This window comes from Mauremys reevesii, linkage group 5 (assembly GCF_016161935.1).
Source record: "Mauremys reevesii isolate NIE-2019 linkage group 5, ASM1616193v1, whole genome shotgun sequence".
In the NCBI taxonomy this organism is placed as follows: domain Eukaryota; kingdom Metazoa; phylum Chordata; order Testudines; family Geoemydidae; genus Mauremys; species Mauremys reevesii.
Window position 1 is genome coordinate 56749420 of NC_052627.1, and position 27622 is coordinate 56777041.

The 27622-nt window shown below is 39.8% G+C and overlaps 1 protein-coding gene and 2 long non-coding RNA genes across 7 annotated transcripts in view; 1 reads left to right on the forward strand and 2 right to left on the reverse strand.

The window, feature by feature from the left end:
• NR3C2 (nuclear receptor subfamily 3 group C member 2) overlaps nt 1-9253 on the reverse strand; it is a 258185-nt gene extending 248932 nt beyond the window's left edge. For 4 of the 5 annotated variants that reach the window (XR_005599519.1, XM_039541769.1, XM_039541767.1 and 1 more), the window contains exons 1-2: nt 8842-9253; nt 2105-3884 (exon numbers count right to left, since the gene is read on the reverse strand). Coding sequence is in view for 4 of the 5 variants with exons in the window: in XM_039541769.1 (XP_039397703.1) it covers nt 2105-3884; nt 8842-8854 (1793 nt within the window). In the remaining variant the exon portion in view is untranslated. The remainder of the gene's footprint in view (nt 1-2104; nt 3885-8841) is intronic. The other variant, XM_039541768.1, reaches the window with a different exon arrangement.
• Nucleotides 9254-20487: 11234 nt separating this feature from the next.
• LOC120406718 lies at nt 20488-26822 on the forward strand. Its single transcript, XR_005599520.1, has 4 exons — nt 20488-20639; nt 21748-21884; nt 23301-23384; nt 26606-26822. It is a non-coding gene; the product is annotated as an uncharacterized LOC120406718 (long non-coding RNA).
• LOC120406720 lies at nt 22650-24976 on the reverse strand. Its single transcript, XR_005599522.1, has 2 exons — nt 24316-24976; nt 22650-22929 (listed from the first exon to the last, which is right to left on the reverse strand). It is a non-coding gene; the product is annotated as an uncharacterized LOC120406720 (long non-coding RNA).
• Nucleotides 26823-27622: the final 800 nt, after the last annotated feature.

Below are 27622 nucleotides of genomic sequence, written 5' to 3' on the forward strand. Positions count from 1 at the left end.
TCCCTACAGAGCAGTTTAGGCATTTAATTGTTGGTGAACATGCTCATAACAATAAATTTATACAATGTCACAAAGTGAAACATACAAAAAAAAAGTCATAACATATGAGCATTTGCAACCCTTATTCATGACGAGTAGCACTTAGTGATGCAAGTACTCTCATGGATGTCACTAGGACTACTTACAGAAGTAATGACCTCAATGTGATTTTTTTCCTTTAAATATTTCACTAATCCTCTAGTGAACTTTATTCTAGAATACAGAAAACTATAGTTTAAAACTTAAATGTGCCGGATTGCGGTATACCCAAGTTTTGTATTAGGGTGATTTTGTATTTTCAAGTTGAGACAGATACCCAAAAAAAAAAAAAAATGTATGTCAGCAGAATATGTGCTTTATGGAATAGCCAAAGCAAATGTGAAATATGACTTGGAAAATGATAGGGTGGAGGAAGAATGACTGGATTGGTGTTTATTTACATGTTTATTAGGCTTAGGGAGAACATTTCTTTAATTCTGTCTTTTGCCCCATAGGCTTAATGTAGACAGATTTCCATCCTGTCAGCCACAAGTAGTATATTCCATTTGTTTTTTAAATTAGAACATACAATTAAAAAAAAATCTGAAAAATAAAGTATAAATAGAATATATTTTTCTGTGATTTCTCCCTTCCCTCCCCCCCCCCCCCGCGCCCCGAAAGGAAGAGATAAATGTTGCATTCCCAAAAGGTAGTGAATCTACTAATCAGAGCAAGGGACCTGGGGTGGGGGGGACCTGGGGTGGGAAAACCTGAGTTCTGTCCCCAACTCTTCAACTGATTACTCTGCACAATCTCAAGCAAACTGTTCTGGCTGCACCTACACTGTCAAAAACTGGACATGTGAGTCACCAAAGGAGTCCACCAGTGCAGTTCTCCTGGCAGTAGCAACAGTGCAAGCTGTAAAGTAGAGAGAGCTCAGGTGTGCTCTGAGCAAGGTTAGATAGATAACACAATGAAAATGCTTAAGCCCTGTTTACAGTACAACTTCCACCATCACTATCATCAGTATAACTGCACCAGTGCTTAATTATAGGTCTCACTGTTTCCTCTGTAGAGAAGGACTTCAAATCTCTATTAAATAGGCATAATACCACTCATTTTTATGAGATTCACTGAGATCCCAGGTTGAAGTGTGTTATATTAATGCAAAGTATTATTACTACTCATTTGTGGTGTTACTACAGAACTATGATAAATGTATACTATCAACAATTCTAAAGTCAATTATTTTCACTTACTTGCAGGCTTCTTTTATACCTTCCCTATTCTAAATGTTATTGCCCTAAATACACACACTGTTCTATTTGAAGTATAGGGATACTCCATTTGTTATTAAAGCATGACTACTTATGATTCAGAAAAGTAGTATACAATTCAAATGATATTGGCATATTTCACTTCACCGGAAGTGACTAAATCAGATTGTAGTTGTTTCAAATGTGTCAAGTCTTGAAAGCCCTCCTCAGTTTAAGAGAAATTTCTACGCATGTGTAAAGCACAATGTTCATACAATTACGATTCAGAAATGTTTGCCACAGACCCTCATGCTTAGTTTTTAAATTTAGTCAGTTAAAGATGGATACAATTTCATAACACAAAAAAACTTGAAGTTTCTAAGTCCCTAATGTACCATTTCCATTTTGTTTATTTCCTTCTGACCATCAACAGTACAAAGCATTAAAGCAACAACTAAGAAAGAATAGCCAGTATATGGCACATGAAAGTAACGGCAACAAGCTCCACTATTAAAAACAAACACTTATTGTGGAAGAAGCTCAAAAAGTAGCACTATCACATCTAATGATAATATATAATGTATTTAAATACTGAATATGAAACATGCAGGTTGTTTTTATTAAAACCAGAATCAAAATCTTGCAAGATTAATGGAGAAACTGACTAATAAATCACTGAAATGCACCTAGAAAAGAAAAATGTATGCAGCTTTAGAAATTAAAAAGAAAATATCAAGCCTAAATGGGGGGAGGAGGGGAAGAGACAAACAGTCATACTTATTTAGACATTGTGTAGTATGAAAAAACAAGCAGGATTTCAGTTTGCTCACCTTGACACATTTTCTGGAATGTATTCTAAAACTGGATACCCATCATGTCTTCTGGACGCTAAGTCAGTATGTGATTTCCATGTCTCAACTAGTGTACTGACTGGAGGAAATGAGCTCACATGCTGAAAAGTCTGTTCTCTAGCAACAGGTCGTGATAGAGATATTGTGCCTTGAGCTCCAATCCTGTAGTGAAATGACTGTCCACCTGAATTCACACCAACAATGGCAGACGATGGCATACTGTTCTCTTGATAATAGCTGCCATCATCAGGCTCCTGTTTAATACCCACAGGTAGGCCTGGATTTGGAAACCCACTACCTTCACAATTGCCATCAAATGATGAAACAGGTGGTCCTAAAATCCCAGAAAGAGAATAATAGTCTTTGTCGTCCATAAAAGAAAAATATGAACCATCCATAAATGGAAATGGATTTACTGCTTGATTCCCTTTAAAAGAGGCACCAGAACAAGAATGTTTAGCTGATTCCTGTTTTACTGGTACTGAAAATGGGGAATCAGAGTTGATTTTACTGTTTTCTCCAATACATGAGCTACCGAATGCTCCATCTGGGTCAGGCTTTATAAACTGAACAAGATTCATCTGACCAGCTATACAACTGTTTGAGATGGCATTCTCCATTTCCTCCATTTTAGGAAATGTGATTTCTTGAGCACCTTTGTCTTTTGTTTCTGGACTAGGAATAGTATCTTGGCCTGTGCTAGGTCCAGCAGGTGCACCAGAAGCAGGGAAGCCTAGGGCATTGTTTACTGGGCTACAGATAGAAGATCCCACAGTGCTAACAGCTGGACTAGAAAGACTGGACCTATTATTTGTATTAGAAGGGCTGGCAATAGAGCACCTTGAGTTCATATTTGCAGGACTGGACACAGAAGATCTCATAGTGATATTATTAGGACTTGAGACTGGAGATTTCACACTGCAGTGACTAGGAGGGCTTGAAATTGGCGATTTCATGCTACTTATAGGACTAGAAAGAGGAGATCCCACATTACTAACATGTGCAGGACTGTGCAACCTAGAGCTCCGGTTTTCAATGTTAGGTGAGCATGACAAAGGAGTTCCCTGGCTGACTGGGCTGTGCACTGGAAAATTTACAAAATTAGAAGAAGTAGTTGAGGATACACAGTTAATGCCAGCTGGGCTACAAACTGAAGGAGTCATGTTCTGAGGACTACTGCCAGAAGGAGTTTTCTCAGGACACATTATAGGGCTTTTGACAATAGTGTGCACGAGACCACCATTCACAGAACTTCCAGAGTCTGATATCAAAGATCTCAAGGGTCTATTTGCACTGTTTAAGGGAGAGGCACAATGGCCATTTTCCTTATAGAACTTTACCAGCTGCTCAACATTTTGATAAGTCTTCCCAGGACTTATGCTCCCTTGTTGATTTTGCTGATCGTAGGTATAATCAGCATCTCGTATGGAATCCATGTATAAACCCATAGATTCAGCAACTGTTGCTGAAAGTTCCTTTGAGTCTGACTCACTCTTTATGTCAGAGTTTAAAATACCAGGCTGATTATTATCTTGCTGCAGGCTAGGGAGTAGTTCAGGTTTTTCTTTGCTGTTTCCTTGAGCATTGCTGTTTGGAAAAGCACCAGATACACAGCTTACGTTTACAATCTCCATATAGTTACTCTCATCAGTCCGTTCTCCAGCACCTGAAGAATACGCCACAGACTGAGAAACTTGACCCCACCGTTTCTCCATGTCTAAGCCTTCTGGGTAACTGTAGTATCCTTTTGTCTCCATAACTAGGAAAAAATACAAAAAAGTAAAATTAATAAATGATAGGCTTTTTATGATTCCATATTACAATTCAGAGATGTTAATAAATGTAAAATACTTTTATCATGTGGTGTTATTTTCTCTACATAAAATCTAATATCATAAATGCTGTTTTAAAACAGCAACCATAGATTCTGATTAGCCGTAACATAGCCATGCAGACAAATAGGAGGGTGTACAGATCACCTCCTGCCCATGCAACTACTTTAGAGGGCTATTAAACTTTACCTCTGGGAGCTGAGGGAAGCACAAAACCTGCACAGCCAATGCTCCCTCCAGAGAACAAATAAGTAAGGTGGGAGGAGAAGGACAGGCAGTGAATGGACCCATGATTCCACACTGCCCTCTATGCCAGCCAGGCCTGGTAGAAAATGAGCTGTACCTTGAAAAAGGCTGTAAGCAAAATACTCCTCACCTACCACAGCTGTGCATAAAATGTACTATCTAGTCCTACATTATTTTGAAAAGAAATCTAACAAATAAAGACTTTATTGAATTAAATGTTAGTTCAATGACTATTTTAGTGATTTTAAAAGTTATGTACAAAATTAAACATTAATACTTATAAACCTTACAGTATACAAAAGGTTTTTTTTAGTTTGATCAATATATTGAGTGCTCAGTATTCAACATTAATGTCTAATCTATTTAAAACCATAACATTTTTTCCTCCCCAATTTTTTAAAAAGTTTGTACTCAACCTAAATAAAAGAATTTGAAAACAGGATTTATGCTTTTTGCTTAAAATATATAAAGAGCCCTGATCCTGAATTTCTTCTTTTTTTCAGCCAAAAGCATCTTTGTAGACATAGGGAGCAGTATGGCATCACCACTGATTCCTATCCATAGCTTGTTCCTCCATTAAGGCCTGCCTCATCATGTCCCTGCATACAATATCCCACCATCTAGTCAGTGGTCACCTTCTAGGTTGGACTGACTGTGGTGGTGTTTGTATTATTTTCTTTGGCATCTTATGTGTTTGACTTCTGCAATGCCTCCACCAAAGTAATCTTTTTCAAATGGCAGCCAATCTGAAAACCCAATTTCACATCCTCCTCTCCATCTAATTTCTTTATTTGTCTTAAAATCATTGGACTTTACACCTGCCACCTTTGGAAGAACTTTCATCTGAACTGCCTCCAGATGTCAGATGTCTACTTAATTAAATCAGCTGACCAGAGCGTAATACTGTTTGGAAGGAAACATTATATGATTTTGCTACTTTCCATAAAGTTTCAGATAAGATCATTAAACTCATGTATGTAATTGTATAAGGACTCCTGCAGTGCCATAAGAATCATTGGAAAAGCAAGCAACTGGTTCAAGTCAAAGTTTGGTGTAAGACAAGGGTGCATGGAATCATGATCGCTTTTCATCATGTTCTTAAACTGGACATTAAGAATGGTAGACAAGTTGGAGACCATGACATTGGGTGATCTTGAGTTAAGCTCCTTAGTTTATGCAGATGACATCATAACTGGCATACATTTGAATTAATGGTTAGACTCCTTGCTACCTAGGAAAATTTATGTAGTCCGCTTGGATATATAATAAATGCCAAGAAGACGACATGCATCTTGGAAAAGAGACGATACATAAAGTGTTGAAATGCAGCTGCAGTGAAGTCATAGAACAGATAGAAACTTATGTGTACCTATCACTGCTGACAGTTCCATCAAGGATGAGGTTAAAAGTAGACAGCTGTGCCTTAGCCACAAGTGCTGCACAAAAATCTACGAAATTATGGACCAATAAAAGCATTATGTTTGGCATCAAGTTGAATTCCTTGCACAGCCAAAATTTCGATGGTCTTCAATAAACCAGTTACGTACATGTCAAAGTGTGTTCATATAGGTTAAAATTTTCAAACATAAATGCCTACAGTTACACACATAAACCAATATTTAGACTCCTAAAGAAACATATTAAACATATTAAAAACCAAATGAAGCCATGGAGCAATTCAGCATTTCTAAAAGTGAGAACACTCATTTAGAGGCATAAATATGGATTTAGAGTGAATTTCAATCCTGTGCAGAGGCCCGGCAGAAGACTTGTGCACCACTTATATCCATTTAAGCCATAGAATTTAAGTGGTGCATAGACACCACTGCACAGGGGTAAATTTCATCTTTAGTGCCTAAGCATTAGGCACATAAGCTTGAAAAGCTTAACAAATCAAAGCCTATAGCAGTCAAAGTGGCAAATTCCCTGATCCAGCAGCTATAGTAAGAGGTCCATTCTTTGGAAGATACATTTTGGGAGGGGTAAAAAGCCTGGAAAGATTTATATATAGCCTGATATAAGCTACGTCTAAAATTATAAATAAAAACACGAGACAAACAGGTTCCTTGGCAGTGCTGATTATTGTCATCAATAAGTATTGCAGTGGGTACTAATGCTAAGAAGTCTATTTCGGATTGCTGATGGGATCAGGTCTGGGGTGGTTTGTTTTTTAAAAGCAAAAATTGATAAAAGAATCCATTGACTTGCGTATGCACATCCTATCTATATCCCATGTACTGTACTGACATTTTTACAAATCTCTAAGAAGTTTTAGCCCCGAGTCTAATTCACAAGTGTTGACAATGGAGGGAGGGACTGTATTTATGCTGGAAATTATACTTATGCATTTGCCATTTTATAAATATTTATTTTTAACAAACCTGTTCCCCCAACATCAAAAATGTACTTGAACATTAACATTTGTGACCTAAGTGTTTCACCACCGAACATTCAACAAATGCAGTCTTTGCAGTCCAAGTCGCCAGACAATCAGGCATAAAACCCATTTCTCAGCAACGGTCAAATAAAATGAAATTATATGGTACCTGGAATCCCTGTACTGGGAAGGTCATCTAAGTGTAAGGAAATCAGAACTAAATCCAGTTTTTTTAAATTCTAATACACCTCTACCCCAATATAACACGAATTTGGATATAACGCGGTAAAGCAGCGCTCGGGGGGGGGGGGGGGCAGAGCTGTGCACTCCAGCGGATCAAACCAAGTTCGATGTAACACGGTTTCACCTATAACACGGTAAGATTTTTTGGCTCCCGAAGACAGCGTTATATCGGGGTAGAGGTATCTAAATCAGTGACTAACTTAGAAATGTCATTTCTTTTTTGTTATTTGAGTTTTCTTTAAATATCATTCATCAGTGTGCCACTTTGATGACCTAGATGTAATACTACTCAGGAGATCCAAGTTTTATCCTCAGACCTGACTGTCCCAAGTCAGTGAAGTACCATTTACAAATGAAAGCAGATAGAAGTCTGACAGCTGCAAATCTTAAATGCAAAGTTAAGGACTGGGGACCATATTCTTCTGTCAATGACTCCCAGGCAATCACAGTTACTTCAGCAGCATTGCACAGGGTAACAGAGCAGAAAATGGCTCACATTGTCTTTCTTTTGCAGAATTCCCATGAATGGTAAAGGGTGTGCCACATGCAAAACAAAGGTAGTATATGCCCCTTGAAGAAGAAAAAAAAGTGGATATATTTGTTTCTCCATTTGTCCTAAAACATAGAGCATTACATGGGATTGTGTGTGTGCAGCATGAGGGGAGGGAATGTGGCATATTCCTAGTTGCTGAATTGTTTTAAAAATCTCTACTTATTTTTCTAATTTTTTATTTCTTCAAGTTATTTAATTTTTTATTTAGGATTACAATAGTTTGAAAACATGGATTGAATTTATTTCCCTATTTGCATTAAGGATTAAAAATGAACTAGTTCTGTTTTTTCTTAGCAATGTCATATTAAACAGATAAGAATTAGATGAAAGACAAATGGCTATTTGCTTTGCCTTGTGTGTTAATTATCAAAAGATATCTTTGCTGAATTTAGAATTTTCTCCCTCAATACCAATCACCTTCTCTCACTTATCCTACAGTGATAGAATGCGTAATTTATTATTTCTTAATTATTTTCAAGACAACATTCTGTGATGGCATAAACTCAGAATTAAGGCTTCAGAATAGGATCACACAGCTACAGAAAGCTTTATTATACAAATATGAAAAATTACCAAGATAGAAAATGGAGTATGGAAAGTATTTTCTTTATGTTTTAATGTGCTTTTTTTCCTCACATCCCATTCCACCCCCCCACTAAACAGTTTAGCTTTATATTTTCATGGAAAAATTAGATATTCTATATTGGATTATAAAAGATAGGCACAGTTAGCTAGGTCTGGGAGACACATAATTCTAATTTACAGTATGAAAATGATTAGACTACAATACACAAATGGATCTGTACAGTACATCTGAATAAAAGGCCAAGAATGGAACATAAGGAATAGTCCTCTTTGACTAACCGTACAAAACAAAATGATGCCAGAGAAATCAAGGAAACGTTGAGGATGTTTGTCACTGAAACCAAATAACCATGAAACATAGCTAGCAAATTGATTTAATATATATAAATAAAACCAAATTACAGATTGATGAACATTAAACAGATCACTGCATGTACTCTGACTTCTACCTAGGTTTAAGACAGCTGATTTTATATTGGAAGTTGTTGAAACTTACTGACCTATTCCTAACAAACAATTACAAATCTGATCTGTGGATCTGCTTTTTAAAATGCAACAAACAAAACTTTGGGGGGGGGGGGGAAATCTCTCTTGGTGTGGGAAAGCTTGGGTACAAGACACACTTGTAAACGACCAAGAGACTAGACTAAAATCATAAAATAATAAAAACATGCAGCATCTCCGGCACCAAAAAGGGACATCTGAAGCCCCATCTCCCCTTGCAAAAACAAAACAACGCAAAGCCCTACCTCCTTTGCAAAGTGGATACAACGACACTGAGCCATAAGAGGACAAGAACTGAGAGTACTTCCCCCGGACACCTGCGCTGTCTGTCTCTACCTGTTGCTACAGTCCGCATTTCCATTAAAGTGTAACCCACCTAAATCCAACATCCAGGCCAGAAAATGCAGATGGTTTCACATTAGAACAAGAAATAATTATTCGCCAGCAGGTAAATCCGCTGGCTTCCCTCTTAACCTGAAGTTCGCTACGTCGCCCAATGACACTGAGCAGGGCAGACGAAGGAAAAAAAAAGGTGCCAAGTCCTTTTAAAAACATGTCACATGCTCAGATAAAGTTCAAGTTAATATCCCGCCCTTCGGTTGCCTCCACTGGCGGAGGGAAAGAGAAGAGCCGCGCTATTGGGCTCAGGAGGGTTTCTCATTGGACGAAAGCCGTTTCAGTCAACGGGCGGGCGACATGACTGATACAAAGTTGCTGCGACACAGGCTGGAAAATGTATCGCTCCTTAAAGCCACAGAGGCTCGTTAAGAGAGCGCAGAGCCTAGGACAGAGCTACCTCTCCCAATGCAACGTGCAGCCCTCCAAACATCCCTTCTAGTCCAGTTCCCCAGCCGGAGTGGAGTCAGGACAGTGGCCCGCTGTTATCGACTGGAGGAGTTAAAAACGCCTCATTATAAACTAACGAGGGAAATACTTTTTAAAAGTGCCTTGAAATGAATCCAGGAGGGAGGTCCCCTCCCAACGGAGTCTTGGCAGGGCTGTGATGCAGAGCGTGCCCTCCCCGCTGGGGTTTTTGTCCATTTCACTCCCCACCCCTTTGACTGAAGGCAGGCTTGGGAGGGGGGGGGGGGTCCTCTCCTCAGGTAGAGCTAGAAACTAGGGTCTATAAAAAGGGAGCCTTTGTCTCCGCCCACCGCAGTCTCCTGGAGACAAAGTTAACTCCACCTGCGCCAAGGTGGGCAGCTTGACTGGCCAGGGAGCAAATTTGGAAGGACGCAGCCTTTTCCTTTCTGTGCTTATAATCATCGCCTCTTACCCGTGCAGCAAGACTATCACGTTTCCATTTCAATTTCCGTGTTTAAACAATGCATGAATATGCATGTTATCGATGCAGTAATGATTTAAAACAGAGAAACTCACTAAGGTTCAAGGACTTGTCCTTTGCTTGCCTCTGGGTTCATTTTATTGCGCCTAGTGTAGCCTTTGTAAATGCTGCGCACAGATTTTCTCTCTTTTCCTCCTTTTCAAGTGAGGGTAAATGATAAGTGAGGGCAATAAAAACGGTTTTAAAACTCGAGTCGCTGGCTGGAGCCTGAAGCATTTAATTTCACCCTCCTTGTTTGCTTGCTTGTTTCCAAAGTTTAGAAATATTTTAAAAAGAAAAGAACAATGTAAACTTTAAAATGATACATTCCTCAGTAGTTCTTTACCAACATCCTTTAACCCTGGGCTTCAAAATCAGCAATAACGACGGGCACTCCTAAGCATCAGTCAATGAAAATGTATGTTTCTCCTTCTCCAGATTTTGACACCAGCAGCAATGGTGTAGAGAGCTTCTCTTTCTCGCCAGCTAAAACCTGACACAGACACTCCCCCCGCCCCGCGATCCCATTTCTCTCCATTTAATTCCCAGACAAGAATAAACTCCCTCACGCCCCGAGCAAATCCCATAAAATTAGAGGTACCCTGGGAAAAAGGGAAATCTGCAGAAGAATCGTGCAATAAAAGCGGTTTAAGAGTAGAGAAATATATTTAAATATTCCGTGGAATTTATATTTTAGAAAACAGGGGGTTACATTTTTTATCAGACGGGCGCAGTAACGTATTTACTTTAGGATTATTTTTTAAAAAGTCACGTGCCTTCCATGTTTTAATATTCTGCCAAAAATTGATCTCCACTTCCAGACCCAGCAGTAGACATGGGCCGAGAAATGAGCCAGGCTCCCAGACCCAGAAGAGCTACCCAGAGACACGGCTGCTAATGAATTATTATTTAAGCAATGGGCATGGGGTTGTTTTTTTTTAAACCTAAGTTTTAGCTGATTTTAATAGGATCGATCTTGACCTGGACACACAATCTTTCTGTTGAAAATCTCTGTAGACACAGTTATTAGTTCTCCCCTCTCAACACATTGCCCTCCAAACTAACATAGCTGATCCTTGCTTTTTTGCTCTATTGCTTTCCCCATAAAGAAACGCTCTCTACCCGCCCTTTCCCCCAGGACTCTGTGCAAAGTGATTTGACTGCACTCACCTTATCTAGGACATGGTGGGGCGGCTGGAGGAGGCAAGACCCCCAGCTACTGCCAACAAGCCATCCAACAAGCAGCAATAGCAAGAATTAGGAGGAAACGAATGATGAAGATGCGACTGAAAATGCTCGAGGTGGTTTTAGTTATATCCTGGAAGAAGGGGGCTGTAACACTCTCACACACAACCCCCAGCGGCAGCAGTTCCTCTCTGACTCCAGCCCCACGGGGGGCTGCAGCACTGTAACAGTGGAGCTGGATACAGTGAAGTCCACCCGGATCAGCTCCTCTCTGCTCTTGGTGACAGCTCCCACCATAGAGTGTTAGGTGGCGGGGCGGGTTCCCCCTTGTGTCACACCCTCATCCGCTGCTGGAAGGGGGGGGGGTCGGAGAAAGAGCCACCCTGAAAAAAACTTGTCATTCCAGGTAAAACTCCCAGCGACGCCACCCAGGAAGAGGGAGGCGAGAGTAACACGGGTGTAAACTTTTTCCTCCCTTTTATGTTGACAACCCCTCCGTGCTTCCCCTCCTGCGTCCGTCCTCCTTCACCTTCCCTCTCCTGGCGCTGCTCCGCACTCCCCGCTTGGCTTCCCCGTGTTTTTCTCACGCACAGGAGGCTGCAGCTGGCTCTGGTTCCTGGTTTGTGGAGCTGCTGGAGGAGAGGGAGGGAGGAAGGAAGGAGGGAGGCAGGCCAGGGTGGCGGTGGGGGGAGGAGTATAGCTCCCTCCCTTCTCCCCAGGCGGAGCGTGTCTCTCGGCTCTGACAGCACCAGTCTGAAGCGCTGGAGCCCACCCCCGCCTTCCCCGCGGCGGCGGCAGGAGGAGCGAGCGCCGCAGGGACTTGGAGTCGCTCTGCTCTGGCTGGCCGCGCCGCGCTCGCCCAGACACCTAGCAGGGCTGGGGGCAGGCCCGGCCAGCGGGCAGGGCCACGCCGCAGCCGGAGAGACGCGCTTGCTGCTGCTGCTGCCGCTGCTGCCGCCGCCCGTGAATGGAGGGCAGGGGCGGCTGCTGCCGCGGCCGGGGCTCTGTGCGGTGACGCACGGCGGGAGCCACCTTCTGCCCTGGCTGGAAGGGCCGTGACGGGTTCGCGCTGACCCGCGGCCATAGGGCTGGTGCTGCCCCCGGGCACTAGCCCTGCCCTCCTTAAAGCCCGGTCGGGGGACACCTCCTTGGCTCCAGCGGGCGAGGGAAATCCGGCTCCGCTCTGACCGCGCTGGAATGGTGAAAGTTAGCGCGGGGCTGACTCCTGGCCAGCCTGACACACAGCCCGGCTGGCTTTCTCCCCGCAGGTGTGTGCTGATTAGCTTCAGGTGCGGGAGCCGGCCTTCGCCCTCCCTAGGGCGAATAGCAGCTTCCCCCCACGAAGCCCTCTCTTTCCACCCCCAGCCTTGTGCCCACAGAGCCTGGAAACCGCTTGTGGAACTAGGGGTTCTAACACCCCCGCGCTTGAAGTAGTTTCCATCCTATACAGGGTGAATTTACAGTTTGTTCAATGTCACCCCTATTATGCAAATTGTTTCACCACCCATGTGCTCAAACCAGTCATTGGGGTGAAAGCTTGTTACAGGTTTTTTCCTACAATTCCCTCCTTCATAGTTACACCCCAGAGTTGGCCCCTGGGGTCCTGAAAACCCATAGCCCTAGCTGTTTGATCTTTTGGGGGGGGGGGAACAAGGGACAACCCCAGCATCATCTCACAGTTGTAGAGGGCAGCTCTAGCCCAATACACCGGTGGTGCTAAAACCAGCACAAACTGCCTGCTGCTGAACCATCTCTGCTGAGCATCCAACCGTTGGCTGCAAGAGGAAGCTCAAGTGTGTGAGAACCAGCGTGGTCTGAGCAAGGACTGAGTTTACAAAGGATTAATCCCAACTCAGAGACTTTGACATCCACATTGCTCAGATGTCCCCCATCTTGAGGGCAGTCACCCATTGTAGACCCAGAGTTAGCAATAAGATATACAAAAGTGAGGGTTGCAAATTTATGATTGAAAGTTATTTACATTAGCATTGAAGAATTATGTAACTGAAGGTACAGAGTTATTTACAGTAAACAAAAGAAGTTCACAGCTTAAGTTTCCTGCATTCCACATTTGGGCTTTGGCTAGTTAAGATAGAGATGTTAGCCTGTGCTGAGTCTCAAGGATCAAAATTTGGCTCCCTAACTCCTGAGGGATTGAGCACCCAAAGTTACCATGAACTTCAACAGGCACTTTAGAAGGGCTATACTTGCACAATCAGGCCATTTATGTAGGTACCTAAAGTTGGATGCTTACATTTATACACACACAAGTCTGAACATTTTTGCTTTAACCTCTGTGCCTCCTTTTCCACATCTGTAAAATAGGGATACTGATACCCCATACACTGCATGCAAGGGTAACAAGCAGTTAATAGGGGTAAAGTGTTACCCTTTGCCTTCATGACCCAGAAAAACTTGTGTATTTAAAAGTGAACACTAAAGCTAATGAGAATGACATTAAATATTTCACTTACAGCTGAAATTTTAGAAGTTTGATTTTTTTTATTTTAAGATGTTAAATATATTCTAATTTTATTTTCTCAGTGAAAAATAAAGTCTGAAGAGACAGCTGTATGTTAAGGCCCTGACTCAGTAAGGTGCTTAAGAACATGCCCAATTTTATACACATTTGTTTTAGAGTTCAGGGTTGTGATCATGATCCTGCAAAGACATGCAGGAGTAGTTTTCCAGATGTCAGTTGACCCACAACATTACTCATAAAAGTAAAGTTATGCATGTGCATGAACCTAGGTAGCCATTGAGGCCCGCTTTTTAATTCAGTTATTGTCTACTCTGTCCAAGCATCCATCTGAAGTTTATGATGAACTTGATAAATGTTAACTCAAGAAGCCTAAGACAGTTGTAAGGCCAGACTTTAGGATGACAGAATTAAATAGTACAATTACTGTTGTTTTTAATTGAAAACCAATATTTCACTATGCCCACACTAGCAGACTATATTCACACATAATGTAGCTGAAAAGGGAGAAATGTACTGATATGTATTCTAACAAAAATTAGGAACCTTCTATTCTCTTCTTTCCTTGTGTGTCAAGTCTGGTTTGGAATACAGATAATTTGTTTAAACAGAGCTACAAAGTATGGGCTACAATTTGCAGTTCATAAGTAGGGTAAAAACCTCTATTTAATGACTTAAGTAATCCTGCAAATCACAATAATGTGATAGTATCAATTGTGGACTATACAATCACCTTGTATACTAAATGACTCCCTTCTTTTGCATAAGTTTAACTTTTTCAAAGAATAAAGTTTGTTTGCAATTAAATTTTCTTTTCCATAATAAGTGTGAGTGTAAAAGAAAGCAAGCCCCTGACATTTTTTGTTTGTTTGGGGGGGAGGGGGCGTAGGGGGTTGACATGATTGCATCTGTATTTTTTTTTAAAGTCAAATCTTCTAATATGAAAAAAATCTATCTTATGTATTAATTGTGTGTCTGTTTTCTATTATACTCTGTGTAGTGATGGCTGCAGGAAGAATAAAGCACTCCTGGGGGAGGGGGAGAAGGTACAGGATGCTCACAAGTTTTCCACAAATTCAAGGGAAACCCCACTTGTTTTCTGCTTGCAGCTCATAGGAGCATGTCACTTGTTGGCACTATATGTATTTTAGCAGCATTTTAACAGCTATCACTAGCAAAGATAACATTGGACAAGAAAATAGCATTATATTATAAGAGCCAAACTAGATCAAGAAATAAAATGCAATTTGGAAAAACACTTGTGACTATGTACACTACAAAAAGGGGAGCTTAAGGACTACGGTGAAATTATAAATATGGAATTAGTAAAATTTTAAAAATAATTTAAAATGTGCATTATAAATATGTAACCAACATTCAAAATTCTGTGATGGGCTCCCACAGCAATGTAGCAATAAGCAAATGCAGACCATCATCATATTTTTTCAAGGAGGTCAAGAGCAGCAATGTGAACACCTTAGATGAGAAATCCTCTTCCCTTGTATTAGACGAGAGGTCCACTCATGTCAGACACATGAGATTGAAAGCAGCAGACAGACAAGGGTTAGTCACGCTATAGCAGTTGTCATCTTTGTTCCTAAAGATGGGGTAAATTTGCTATGGCTAATGGATTGCCAAACAAATCACCACCAAAGCTCTGCAACTTTCACATTTCTCATCTACCAATGGTCTCTAAATTGGGAGAGTGTTTTGGGAGCTACGGGAATAATGGTGCAGTCTAAATTCAGCCTACTGTACTTAATAAAAAAAAGAAAAAGAAAACAGACCTGTGCCCTATTTTGAGAACTGAATAAAGCAGATGAAGTTTTGTGTTGGTTCCAGCTGAAGCAGCTGGGCATTTCTCACTTCACTCTGTCTTGCTGAAAGACAAACAAACAAACAAACTCACTCATGCCTCAAAAAATATTATTCCTTTAACTGTATTTATTCACTAAAGATCCTTTTTCTATTGGCATAAGGCTCATGAGTTTGAGGTTTGTAATTGCTTAGTAGTTACCTTTTAGGAAAGTATTACTAATTTAAAAAAAAAAAAGTTGGGCTTGATTAGAGAGAGTTTACTTTCTCCTGTCAAACAGTTGCAGTCCTTTAGGGAGAGGGAATTACAAATCTTCACTGGTTAATTAATAAAATTCAAGTTCTTGATACATGATCAAAATGTTTTGAAGTCTTTATGAGCAATAAAAACATGTAACACTCTGTATGGTATGATTATTTTCTACTAGATATTAATAATTAATCTGCAGTCTATTTTGAACAATTTTATACTAATTATAGATATACTTGATTGTTTTAGCCGACAGGACATTTTCCCTTTCACCTAGTTTATTTCTTCTCTTTTTTTAAAAATGCTCTTTAATGGCTCAGCCCATAGATGTGGTTGAACCACATCTAAGTATAGTACAATTCCATTGCTAATGCATGTTGACATTAGCAACCACATGCTTGTATGGAGGCCCAGGACATGCATTTTGAAAATACATGTTTCCAGCATATTTCAAGTCATGATTTTACTGATAGTTTAGTTCCAAATGCAAGGAGCTATATATTTAAAATATTAGGTCTTATTGGCAATGGTAGGATAGATGTAGCAGAAGTAATAATATATGCAGAACTTTGTTTCTTGTAGCTTTAATATTGCAATATCAATTTATGTACCTTATTTTCAACTTCCAGTTTGTATACTACATACACTTAATATTTGCATGAAAGTGTAGATTATAAATATAAGAACTTAAAAAATTAGTAGGACACTGACTTAGTTCTGTATTAATTTCCAAACAAATTGTTGTGCAGCTAATTGAATCTTAATATTTATCTACTGGCATTTTTATAGTATCAAATGTAACAGTAATCTGATTAAAGTTTTTTAGTAACTGCAATAGTACTGCACTTAAACACTGTGCCTGAGATTGTGGTGTAACAGTAAAAAAAACCCAAAACACATCTTCCACCACATAATATATCAAATGCAAGTTAGAGGCATTTTAATCACTCTATAGGCTAGTAAATTTACTTGCTGTTCACAACTCTAGAGGAAGCACTCATTTGAGGAACAGAAGTGCCATAATAATTTGGATAACAAGGTCAAGGCTAATTCAAGACTCTTGAAATCCAAGGAAAAGTTCTCTTTACAGTGGCATACTATATGTACAATCTTACATTCCTTATGGTATGAGGAATTCATAGCCATTTAGAATTCCAAAATTCTATATACGAAGATATTATATAAATAGCAAAGTAAGGAACTGCATCACAGTAATATTGAGGCTTGAAGATCTTTTTCAAGAGTTAAGAATTTAGTTTTTGGAAGAGAGAAAGCTAAGATAGAACCTGACTGAAATGTAGTGTTCTACAGATACACTTGATTAAATGAACACTTTATAGTTAAGGAAAAGTGATAAACTTTAATGGAAGGTGAAGTGTGCCCTATGTTAAATGAGGGAGTCCCATTGACGTCAGGGGATTTTGGATCAGTCCGAGTTTTAAATATGCAATTCCTGTGTAGGTTGTGCCCTAGCAGGACCAGCTCATGCAGTGTACCAACTTCCACAAAATAACCTGGGGGCTGGGCCACATGATTCTACTTTCAGATTCATCCTGCATAGATTAGAAGGTTGGACCATTTAAATTTCTTTTCCCTAGATGAGGGATTATGAAAGATGCATGAAAAAAAAAAAGGCAGCATTTTTGTCTCACCGTAACCCTATTCTGCAGCCTACCATCACAACCCTGGCTGAAATGAAGGTTGTATCAAGTCCTAATGATATACTTAGCAGCTGTTCATTAGTTATTCAGCCTATATCAGGTATGAAGCCACTATGAAGACAATTGGCTATACCTGTACTCTTGGGACACATATAAACCAGTGTAAGGGTCCAAGCCAACATCACCAATCCAGAACATTATGTTGAATTTGGATACTCAGATTCTAGTGCTTTTTCTATTCTGCCCTCCTGCACCCTCCTCACCAAAGTAGTGAAAGAGATGGGAGCATGCTTGAAACCCACAACTAGGAACCATGACCAGTCATTTCCCAGAGCCAGGGTGTCTGTAATTCAGACATTAAAAAACAAACAAAAACAAAAAACCACACCCCTATGGGATAATGAAGTGACAGGATGCAATCACAACAGACTGGAGTCCATGCAAGGACATGAATGAGGTCACCTCCAAGTTCTGTGGTGAATTCACAAGGAATGCATCCTCATCAGGCGCAGGTAGCATCTGCCCTGAAGGAAATCTAGCATGGTTTGATAAGCGATAGAGGAGTAGTCAAATTTGTATGTGGCTAGAAGGGAGGAAATCAGGGACATGCCAGGAAGGGGAGAGAGAGAGATATTGTCCGAAGCAGGAAAGTTGGAGTCTTGTCACTGGTATAAGGATTAATAAATGCATTGGCATTTTAAGAATCACACTACTGCATGACCATGCTAGTCTGGTTATTAATTCCTCATGCATAGTGAGAAGTACATAACTTTCATGATAAAACCAGCTAAGATTTAAAAAACAAAAAAACAAAAACACACCCAACACACACACTTCAAGCAGACTAGAATGGATTCTGCATCCTAAAGTATGCTGTCTTTCCTATCACTCCCCATTAAGATGAGCAACCATGTTAGATGGGGAACACCCTCCCTCATGCCCTGAAGACCTCAGATATACATAACATGCAATCCCTACACTCATCCCCCATACCAGTTATTGCCAACTACTCATCTTCAATCCCATGTTTGCTCACATTAAAAAAATAAAAATGAGCATGATGGGAGAAGGAAGTGACAGAAATGGGATTATTGTCACTAGGTCCTACTAGTAGCTATGCTTTTAGTGGCTCAAGGTGTATACTGATATGCTCACTTGCCATCAGTAAACAGGCTGTTCCAGACAATTTGACATGAGCTTGATCATGTGATTAAGTGTATTTGATTGTTGTATGGGGAAAGCAAGCAGCTCATGCTTCCCTCAGTTTGTTATTCAAAGTATATTTTCAGGTTTTTTTACCTCTGTGGACAAGTCACAGCTATTCCAGGATCAAACTGCATTACATAGCTGTGCCTAGTCAGGTAAGTCACAGCAGCCCAGAGCCTCAAAGCATTTGGTGCCTAACTCCACTATGGCCCTTGTTTTCTGTTCTCATACAGGAGGAGGGTGTACATGCACATTTGAAGTTTGGCTTCTGCCCCTACCATACTTGCATATGCACCTCTGAGATCTGCTTTTCATGACCAATTTTGACAGTAGGATCCAGGTTACTCAAGTGTTCCTGGAAAGTAAACACAAAGGGGAAAATGAACATGGCCAGTTGCAGTCCATTTAAAAATTCAGATCTGTACAAATATTCCATGTAAATGTAATATTTGATTTATTCAGCATTAATTTTCTCAGCAGTGACTGGAAGTTAGCAACTGTGCACCAAAATGTAGAAATATTGCCATATTATTTATCAGCAGAAGCAACAGTGTAACTGATAGCTTTCAGCATACTCTTATTTTCCTGATTATGGGGTTATCCACTTCTGCATCTTCAGTGAGAAGCAGGTAAGTATTCTCTCCCTATGACATACCATTATTTCTGACATGTTTACTACAGCTGCTATTGAGGCAGAATCTCAGGAAGGGAATGGAATGGAATAAGACCATGCTGAGTATAACACCTAAATAATTTGTCCAGTATCTAAATGAGGTAGACAGAACTGTTACTCACTATGCTTGATAAATTAAACATAAAGACAAAAGATAGTAATTCAATCTCTAATAGTACAACTACAGAAGAAGCTTTGATACTGTATGGTATGCTTTCTCCTGAGAAAGGAGATAGGCGATGGAATAAAAAGCAAGGAGATTATCTTGAAGAATGATTGAGAATTCACCTTATCTAATCTAATTGTAGACAAATGATCCAATAATATTAAGGATGTCATCTAGGACTGAAGGGTTGATCTTTGAGATCCTTTCTGATGCCAACTGAAAGATGACATACTGGAGATAAAATGTTGGCAGAAGAGTTTTGAATTCATGGATCAGTGGAATGCTGTCTAAAGTCTATATGGAGATCATCTGGATTAAGCAAATAGTATGTGGATTTTAGTTCAGAACTGGCAGAGCTTGTTAGGCAGGCTTTAAACCAGATCTGAAATGAGGAAGAGGAAACTTCACAAACTGATACTTCCAATATGCAAAGAAGTCTGAAGGAGTTTTACTTCAACAGAAGAATAAGAACTGTACACCAAGAAGAGTGTCTATAAGATAGAAGGACTATGGAAAACAAGGCAAACTAGAAGTGATAGAAAATGAAGGAGATTATGATTTAAGAGGCATAGTGAAACCTGGTAGGATGATTTCCTAGGTGGAACATCAATAGAGAGACCACCAGTCTATGCTGTGAGACACAAAGCAGGGATTACTTGTTAAAAAAAATTATCTACTGAACACTGCCAATGAGAGTTTGACAATGAAGAAGATAGTGGTTAAGTTTTTAAGGTAAGAATACAAGAATAAAAGTCAAAAAAGTAAATAGTGGGCATCTGCTACAGACTATTAGGACATGGAGGAAAGAAAGATTCTTGGACCAGTTTTCCAGGTACTTGAAGCCTCAAGATACCATGTTTGTGGCAGATTATTAGTATCAAGATTGGTAGGACAAGGAATCACTAGAATTTCTGTTTTATGCAGAGAAAAAAGTATGAATCAAAAGCAGAGAAGTCATTCTTCATTTACATCTTACCGATAAAGATGAGAATACTAGTGAAGCAGGCTATAGTATCATGACCACAAAAGTACTTTAACATTGCAAGGAATAGGTTCAGAATAAAAGGTATTACATTTCAAGAAAGCTGATTTTGGAAAGTTAATTCTTACAAGGTGCAACAGGAGGAACTACTAGAATCCATCAGTGTGACAGAATGGATGAGGATTCTAAAAGCTACTATAATTAGAGCACACAGCACTTCCTGAAAAAAAATCAGGGAACAAAAAGAATGGCTTATGTGACTTCATAAAGGAGAACTCAGACTGAGTGATCTGGACTGGAACCCTGTACTGGAAATGGAAGAGCATAGTGGCAACCAAACAAACAATATGTAGAGTCTATCACAGTTGGCAGGAAATAGATCCCTGACATCAGAAGAACACAATGTGTTGGGCCAACCCAATAAGATAAAAAGGTACTTTTACAAAAGAGACTATAGTAGCAGATAAGTGAGGGAGGATTTGACATTAATGATGCCAACCTTTAGAAGAGGCTAAATGCCTTTTTAAAGTCTGTCTTTGGCAAGAAAATTGAAGTGGAGAAGTTGGGAGAATCAGGATATAAAACCCTTGTAAGACAGCTGCAAAAAAGATATTCACAATTGTTCCTCCTCCCCCCAGCCCTTCCCAGAACAAAACAGCAGTTCTGCCCTGAAATGCTGTTGATCCTGGTACAGCTATAATAGGTGAGAGCCAGCCTCACAGACATGTTGTGCTAGCTCCAGAACTCTTGCCATCTTGTTCCTAGGCAGGGGTGAAAGTACTTGCCGGTATGCCGGATCAGACCAGCTTACTTTGACCTCTTTTCCTAGGTAATATAGTCCCCATTAGGGCAGGGAAATGGTGGCTTCTTTGAGGATCTATGGTTATGGAGGAGGATCAGGCCAGAGGGAGAAGAGCACTCCTTAATCTGTTCCAGGGTCCTGGTAGTTATCTTTAACTACACAGTACTAAAAATGCACTAAGTGTAACTGTCCTTAGAAGTCATTCCATACATAGTATGCATAAAACCATCATTGTAGTAAACTGTGTTGTCCCTTTCCTGAGACGATTATTGCATTTTAATTTATCATTTCTCAGTAAGCAGGCAAATTGGACAGACTTGATTTAAAATGGGGGCATTTTATTTAAGTCATCCACTGAAGTGGTTGGGGCTAGCCCATAATTTAAAATGGTTCTTCACCCAATTTCTAGAGGGCCAGTGTTCCTCAAATAAAAGGAGAGTACAGCTCCCCAGATCTCCTTTTAGTTGTCTATCTTGAAGCTGAAACTTGTGACCCGGCCTAATGATACAGGCTTGATTATTCAGACACTGTGAAAGGGTTTCAAAATTCACTAGTGTAATGAATTATAGCTGCAGTCACTCAACTGGAAAATATAATAGTTTCTATTGAGTTTGGTTTTGTTCTGGTGCACATTATGCCAGGTGTTCTGGTAATCTAGAATACAATATTTTATAAACATTGAGCAATGGACATTTCACCTTAAAAAAACAAGCCAATATATATTTGTTTTTCTTTATAGACATTTGCACTAACTAGCCACTGTGATGGATACAGAGCAAGGATTAAGTATCTTCAAGAGGCAAATTGAAGACTCATTCTTTTAAAGTTGGAGGTCATCTGCAGTTTGTGGGGAAAACAAGTGAGGCACTGTTTCAGGTGAATAAAGGAAGGCAGAGATTGTTTGGAATATGTGGGATGGCACTTCTTTATTTTAGGAGGATCCATGTTAGATTAAGAAGCAGAAAAGATTGCTTCAGTGAACCCAGGAAAGCAGACTATGAGTGTGACATTGTGGGAGCATCAAGTAGTATAATGGATTATACTTATTGGAAATTAAAATTAGATTTGACAGCCGAGACCCCCTAATAAAAATAAAACTGTGCTTCTTTGGGCTACACAGATTACTTAAATATGTAGGAATCTTTTAGTCAGGCTGTACAGTATTAGAGATGAGGATGTCCCCCAAAAGTCAAGACAATCACTAAATGGTATCCAATAGGACTGAATTCTTCCCATTGGGAAGAAAGTATCAAATTAAGGCAAATAGTGAAATAGATACTTGGGAACTTATTTTTGTGCAAATGCTTTGATTGAAGTTACTGCATCCTCAGAATAATGGAAAATAAAAGATTTAATTGGAAGAAGGAAGGGATGCTGAATTGAATGAAACTGCATTTTCAAGATTTGCCACTAGAACTAGTAGCTATGTTAGATCATAATCTGGATCTGTCAAGAGAAAAACAGTAGTGTTGATCTGGGACTACCAAGTTTGTTTCCCCCTTTTTGAACTCCCAAGACTTTTGAAGTTCTCCTGGGAATCTTCTATGGACAGCCTTGAGTCTAGAAACTGTTGCAACTAAACTGGTACAGGACAAGGACAGTTCAACAGGTGCAGAGAAGTTAAATACTAGTTTGAGCGCCACCAGAAATATTCAGATTTCAAAAAACAAACCATGATTTACAGATTGCTGCATAGTTATGGAGAGTCTTGGGTGAGCTTTGTTTTTGGTGGACCAAAGCGTAAAGCTGACTACTATATACTTTGCAATAGCATATCATATAGGCTTGCCACCATCAAGAGATCTGATGAACAGGAAAGGCAGAAATTACAGGCTTTCTGATCTTGACTCCATCTCCAAGCAAGCAGTATATCTGAAAGAGTAGTAAATCCATAGGGAGAACCATTTTCTGAAGCAGGCTCCTTTAAAAAACAAACAAACCAATCAACCAAAAAAATCACCACAACCATGAAAAATAAGGTAGCTGTAATCAAGTGAGAGATCACAAGATCTGCTTTTGCAGATGCATTTTTGTACTACACCTCTACCTCGATATAACACGACCCAATATAACATGAATTCGGATATAACGCAGTAAAGCAGTGTTCCAGGGGAGCAGGGCTGTGCACTCCGGTGGATCAAAGCAAATTCAATATAACGTGGTTTCACCTATAACATGGTAAGATTTTTTGGCTCCCGAGGACAGTGTTATATCGAGGTAGAGGTGTACCATGGGACCGTGAGCTAACCACCAAGATGTACATTTAATCCATGTTCCCATTCTTTGCTATAGGAGACAGATGTATGTCCTTCCACTCTCTTGTTCATTGTCAGCACATGATCCATAATTTAGCTCCAGAGATATTCCAAGATACTGGTAAGTCAGGTACTGAAGTAAGTCGTGTATCCATACCCAGCTTTACTCTTTGGATCAGATGAAAGAAACACTTTTTAAAGGCAGAAATTCACCTTTCCTTTAGAAGTATTTCCAAGTCATGTTACATTTAAGCTACAGCTCCAAGTGACAGGTGAGCAGTTATTCATGAAAAATAATAATTGGTTTCTGGCCAGGCACAACCATTTGTTTTAATGGATTCACTTCAGAGTTACTTTTAGGAAAGAATTAAATCTGGTGCTAAATAAAGTTACATACTCCGGATTTTTTTCCCCCCAATGCTGGCAAGGTCAATATAGGTAGGGGTGTGTGTGTATGTTTTTTAATACAGAATTTCTGGTTAAAGATGGGCCTGATGCAGCCCCCCAAATCAGAATCGCTCAATTTGGGTGATTTTTAAAAATCCAGCCTCAGATCCAAGTTCTGATTAGTGTGTCTATCATCATTTGCAACATTGCAAATCTGAACACAGTTCAAGTTGTGGGTGGAGTTTGAAAACAACCTGAACTCAGATCTGAGTTTTGCAGCTGGGGCCCACCCCTGGCCCTGCAGAGTATATGCAGAAGTTCTCCTCCCATAGCCTTTTATAGGCTTCATATTGTATTGTCTAGTAAGGTCATGTTTCCTGATAATGGACCTGGGCCAGCTTTTTTTAAAGTTGATTGCAGGGATAAGTGATGGTGTATACTTTTTATTAGATGGCCAAGTCCTCACTTTTTTCATATGGCATCACCATCAATCTTACACAAGTGGGATAAGCAGGGAAGAGTTAGAATGCAAGAGGAAACAGACTGCTTCTCCAAGGATGGGGGATTGCTTAGATTATAGCATATGGGCAGCACTAGATTTTTCTCATGGGAACCCATGAAGGGAAGATATTTGAATAAAGAGATAGCATAGAAGAGTGACTCACCAGCTAGCATACCCCCTTGTTGGTGGGCAAACCACAATAGTTTCCTCCTCCAGTACTCTCTTGTCCAGGAGTCTGCTTCTTCTCATTCCAGCTCTCCAGCCAGGTCACATTCAGTTTCACCCTTTCTGGGGTAAGAGAAAGCCCCACAGAACAGTAGTCCAATGACTTTATGCCAGGTCTTCACACCTGAGTGCTCTCATACCACCTCTCAGTAGCCACTAAGTGAAACCAAGCTCTTCCTTAACTCTTGGCCCCAATCCAGGGACTCGAGCAACCAGCTAAACTTCCCTCAGATTCTTTACAGGAGTTCTACCTACTTCACTCTGCCCCTAGGCCCTTTACCTTAGCCCCTTACTGGGCTCTCTCCTCCACAGAATTCTTCACCCCTTCCCCAGCTCTATGGAGTTCTTCCTGGCAGAAAATACCTCCCAGGGCTGTCTCACTAGAAGCCCATCGATTATCTACCTCCCCAAATAAGGCTCTCTGTATTTCCTCCAGAAAAAAACAACAACCCCCAGTCTGCCTCCTGGCACCTTATCCTTTTGTCAAGACTCACCACAGACATTCACTCTACTTCTGTAACTTTCCACTATCTCACATAACTATTTACTGGTATTTCCCTTCGCAGGAGTTTATCCCAGCCCCTACTATCACCTACAACTTCCTGGCTTTTTTCTACTGCCAGGAAGTTCTTCCTTTCTTAGTCACCAATGCTCCTCTCAGCTGGGACTCATCCTTAATTTAGACATCTAACTTCTCCCCACTGGGCCTAATCCTAAATTGGGCCTAATTCTAAATTGCCCTCCCTTCATCAGTGCAACCAAGTGAACTAATGGTTTTTGGCTCCATTTAATTCTTTTTCTGCCTTTGGGGGCTTTACACCCCATCACAGATAGGAAAGCTTATTTTGGTAAACACAAGAAAAATCACCCGTCACCTGTGAAATCATGGTAATGTGTAGCTCATTTATCTTTTGTAGGCTATGTTTACCATGAAACTGTTTAACTGTACTGTGTTTTCTCCTCATGATTTAAACCACATACTATGAGGAGTGAATGTTATTATGATTCTAGTGAGAAGAGCAATTACAATAGTAATATTCTCTTTTTCTAAGAACTACAGAGTAAACCCTAATAAATAACTGGCTTAATCTCAAAATAACAAACATGCCAGGATATGAAAATCACATCTTTCTGTAAATATTAAGGGAAAGTATGATTTAATATTTCATAATTTGGGTGCATGAGCAACATACAGAATCACTCACAATAAACTATTTCATTATTTCAGTACTGCACAGGATGTAGTATCAAGGACAGGAAAGCCAAAAATATGTCCATGACAAAGATTTTTCAAGTATCTATCTTAATTTTTCATATCTACATATTGATTTTTGTTTCATTTTTAGGATTACTTAGCTACTTAAGTACTTGAATGCCCTCAGACCTCATTGCAAAACACTATTAAGGGAGAGGCTTCAGATATGCCAGTGACTCCCATGTAGGAAGCATGTGATAGCCAAGAGTATTCAGACTATAAATGTCTGCTGCAAATCTCTGAAAATACCCTGAAAAACTAAAGCATGAAAGAAATGTCTGCTTCCTAGTATAACTTGTTGCACAACATTTATTCCCCAAGTGGTCTAATGGAACCCAAGTTTGTTGATCTTCCAGATATTCTCTTTTGCCTAAGTAGAGTGACTATGGAAACTCTGAGGATTAAAGTAGGTTTATTTGTTAAAATGCCTCTTTGTATTTGTTCTTTTATAAATATATGTATGCACACTCAGAAGATGATTTAATAAATGCTATTTTTCTATGCACTCAGTTGTTTCTCTTGTACACATGCAGGCTGAGCAAAATGTCCAAATTAGAGTAGAGTGAATAACTGATTCTTTGGTTCATTGAAAGTTCTGAACAATTGGGGAAAAAAAATTGATTTGAACCAAACCTGAAAATTCCAAAAGATTTTGGCAAATCAAAAAAAGTCAACAAAAAGTTCATTTTGGTCAAATTGAACATTTCATTTCTGGGCACTTTTTAAAAGAAAATGAAAGGAAATGAAGGGCTAGAGTCACAAAATGGCTGGAAGATGCAGGAATATAAACCTGGGTCCTATTTTCCCAAGGATTGTCCTAACCACCAGGTTACAGAATCATTCTCATGTTCATTTTTCTGGATCAATGACTAGTCAAGTATTTTATAGAGAGAGGAACGGCCTCAACCTGCAGAACGTCTCATAGCACTGGCCTCTACAGATAGAATCTGAACTTGGATCTCTTTCTTCACAGACAGGAGGATTGAACCCAGGGCCCCACATCCAGATGAGTGCCCTAATCACTGGGCTAAAGCTTAGAAAGGAGGCAGTAGCAGAATCATCATCACTTCCTACTTCTCACACCACTTTGTGAATGGAGCCTAAGTCCTGAAAACAAATTGTTTGGGGGGCCAAAATTGTTTGGTTAATTTGTTTGCATTTTCTGGTGAATAAACTATGCTTCCAAGTTCTTTTGGTGAATTCCAGTCAGAACCTGTTTTTAAATGTATGTTGCAGGTGAATATTGGGTTGTGCCAATCAGATGCTCTAAAACTTTTTTCCATTTGCTTTGACAGTTCTTTTGGTTGCCATTATTTCAGCACATGTAAGGCAGGAGCATATGGTACATTATCATTTGCAATACATGCTATACTTTGATAATTTTTCCCAAAATACATGTATAAAGGAACGTGATTAGTGGCAATAAAATGCATGTGGAATTCTACAGATCTGTACCTCATCCAAGCAGGAATGTGGATTTTTAGTGTATAATGACTAGGTCTGATTTTGATGGGAATTAGAGAAGATGGGTTACTAACAAAACATATTATGTATCAGAGGGGTAGCCGTGTTAGTCTGGATCTGTAAAAGCAACAAAGAATCCTGTGGCACCTTATAGACTAACAGACGTTTTGCAGCATGAGCTTTCGTGGGTGAATACCCACTTCTTCGGATGCAAGTCCGAACTTGCATCTGAAGAAATGGGTATTCACCCACGAAAGCTCATGCTGCAAAACGTCTGTTAGTTTATAAGGTGCAACAGGATTCTTTGTTGCTAAAACAGATTATGGGAATTAGCAGATGATTCCTTCTATCCCAGAGGAATTTTGAGCAGAGGAATTTTAATTGTCCTTAGAGTTAGGTTGATGAAGAAACAACATAGTTACCTTTGTGCTCATGAAGATAAGTTACTGAGTAATAAAGCTGAATAATATTCATCTTCATTTGAAATTATTACAATTAATAAATCCACAAGGTATAGGTGGAAGCA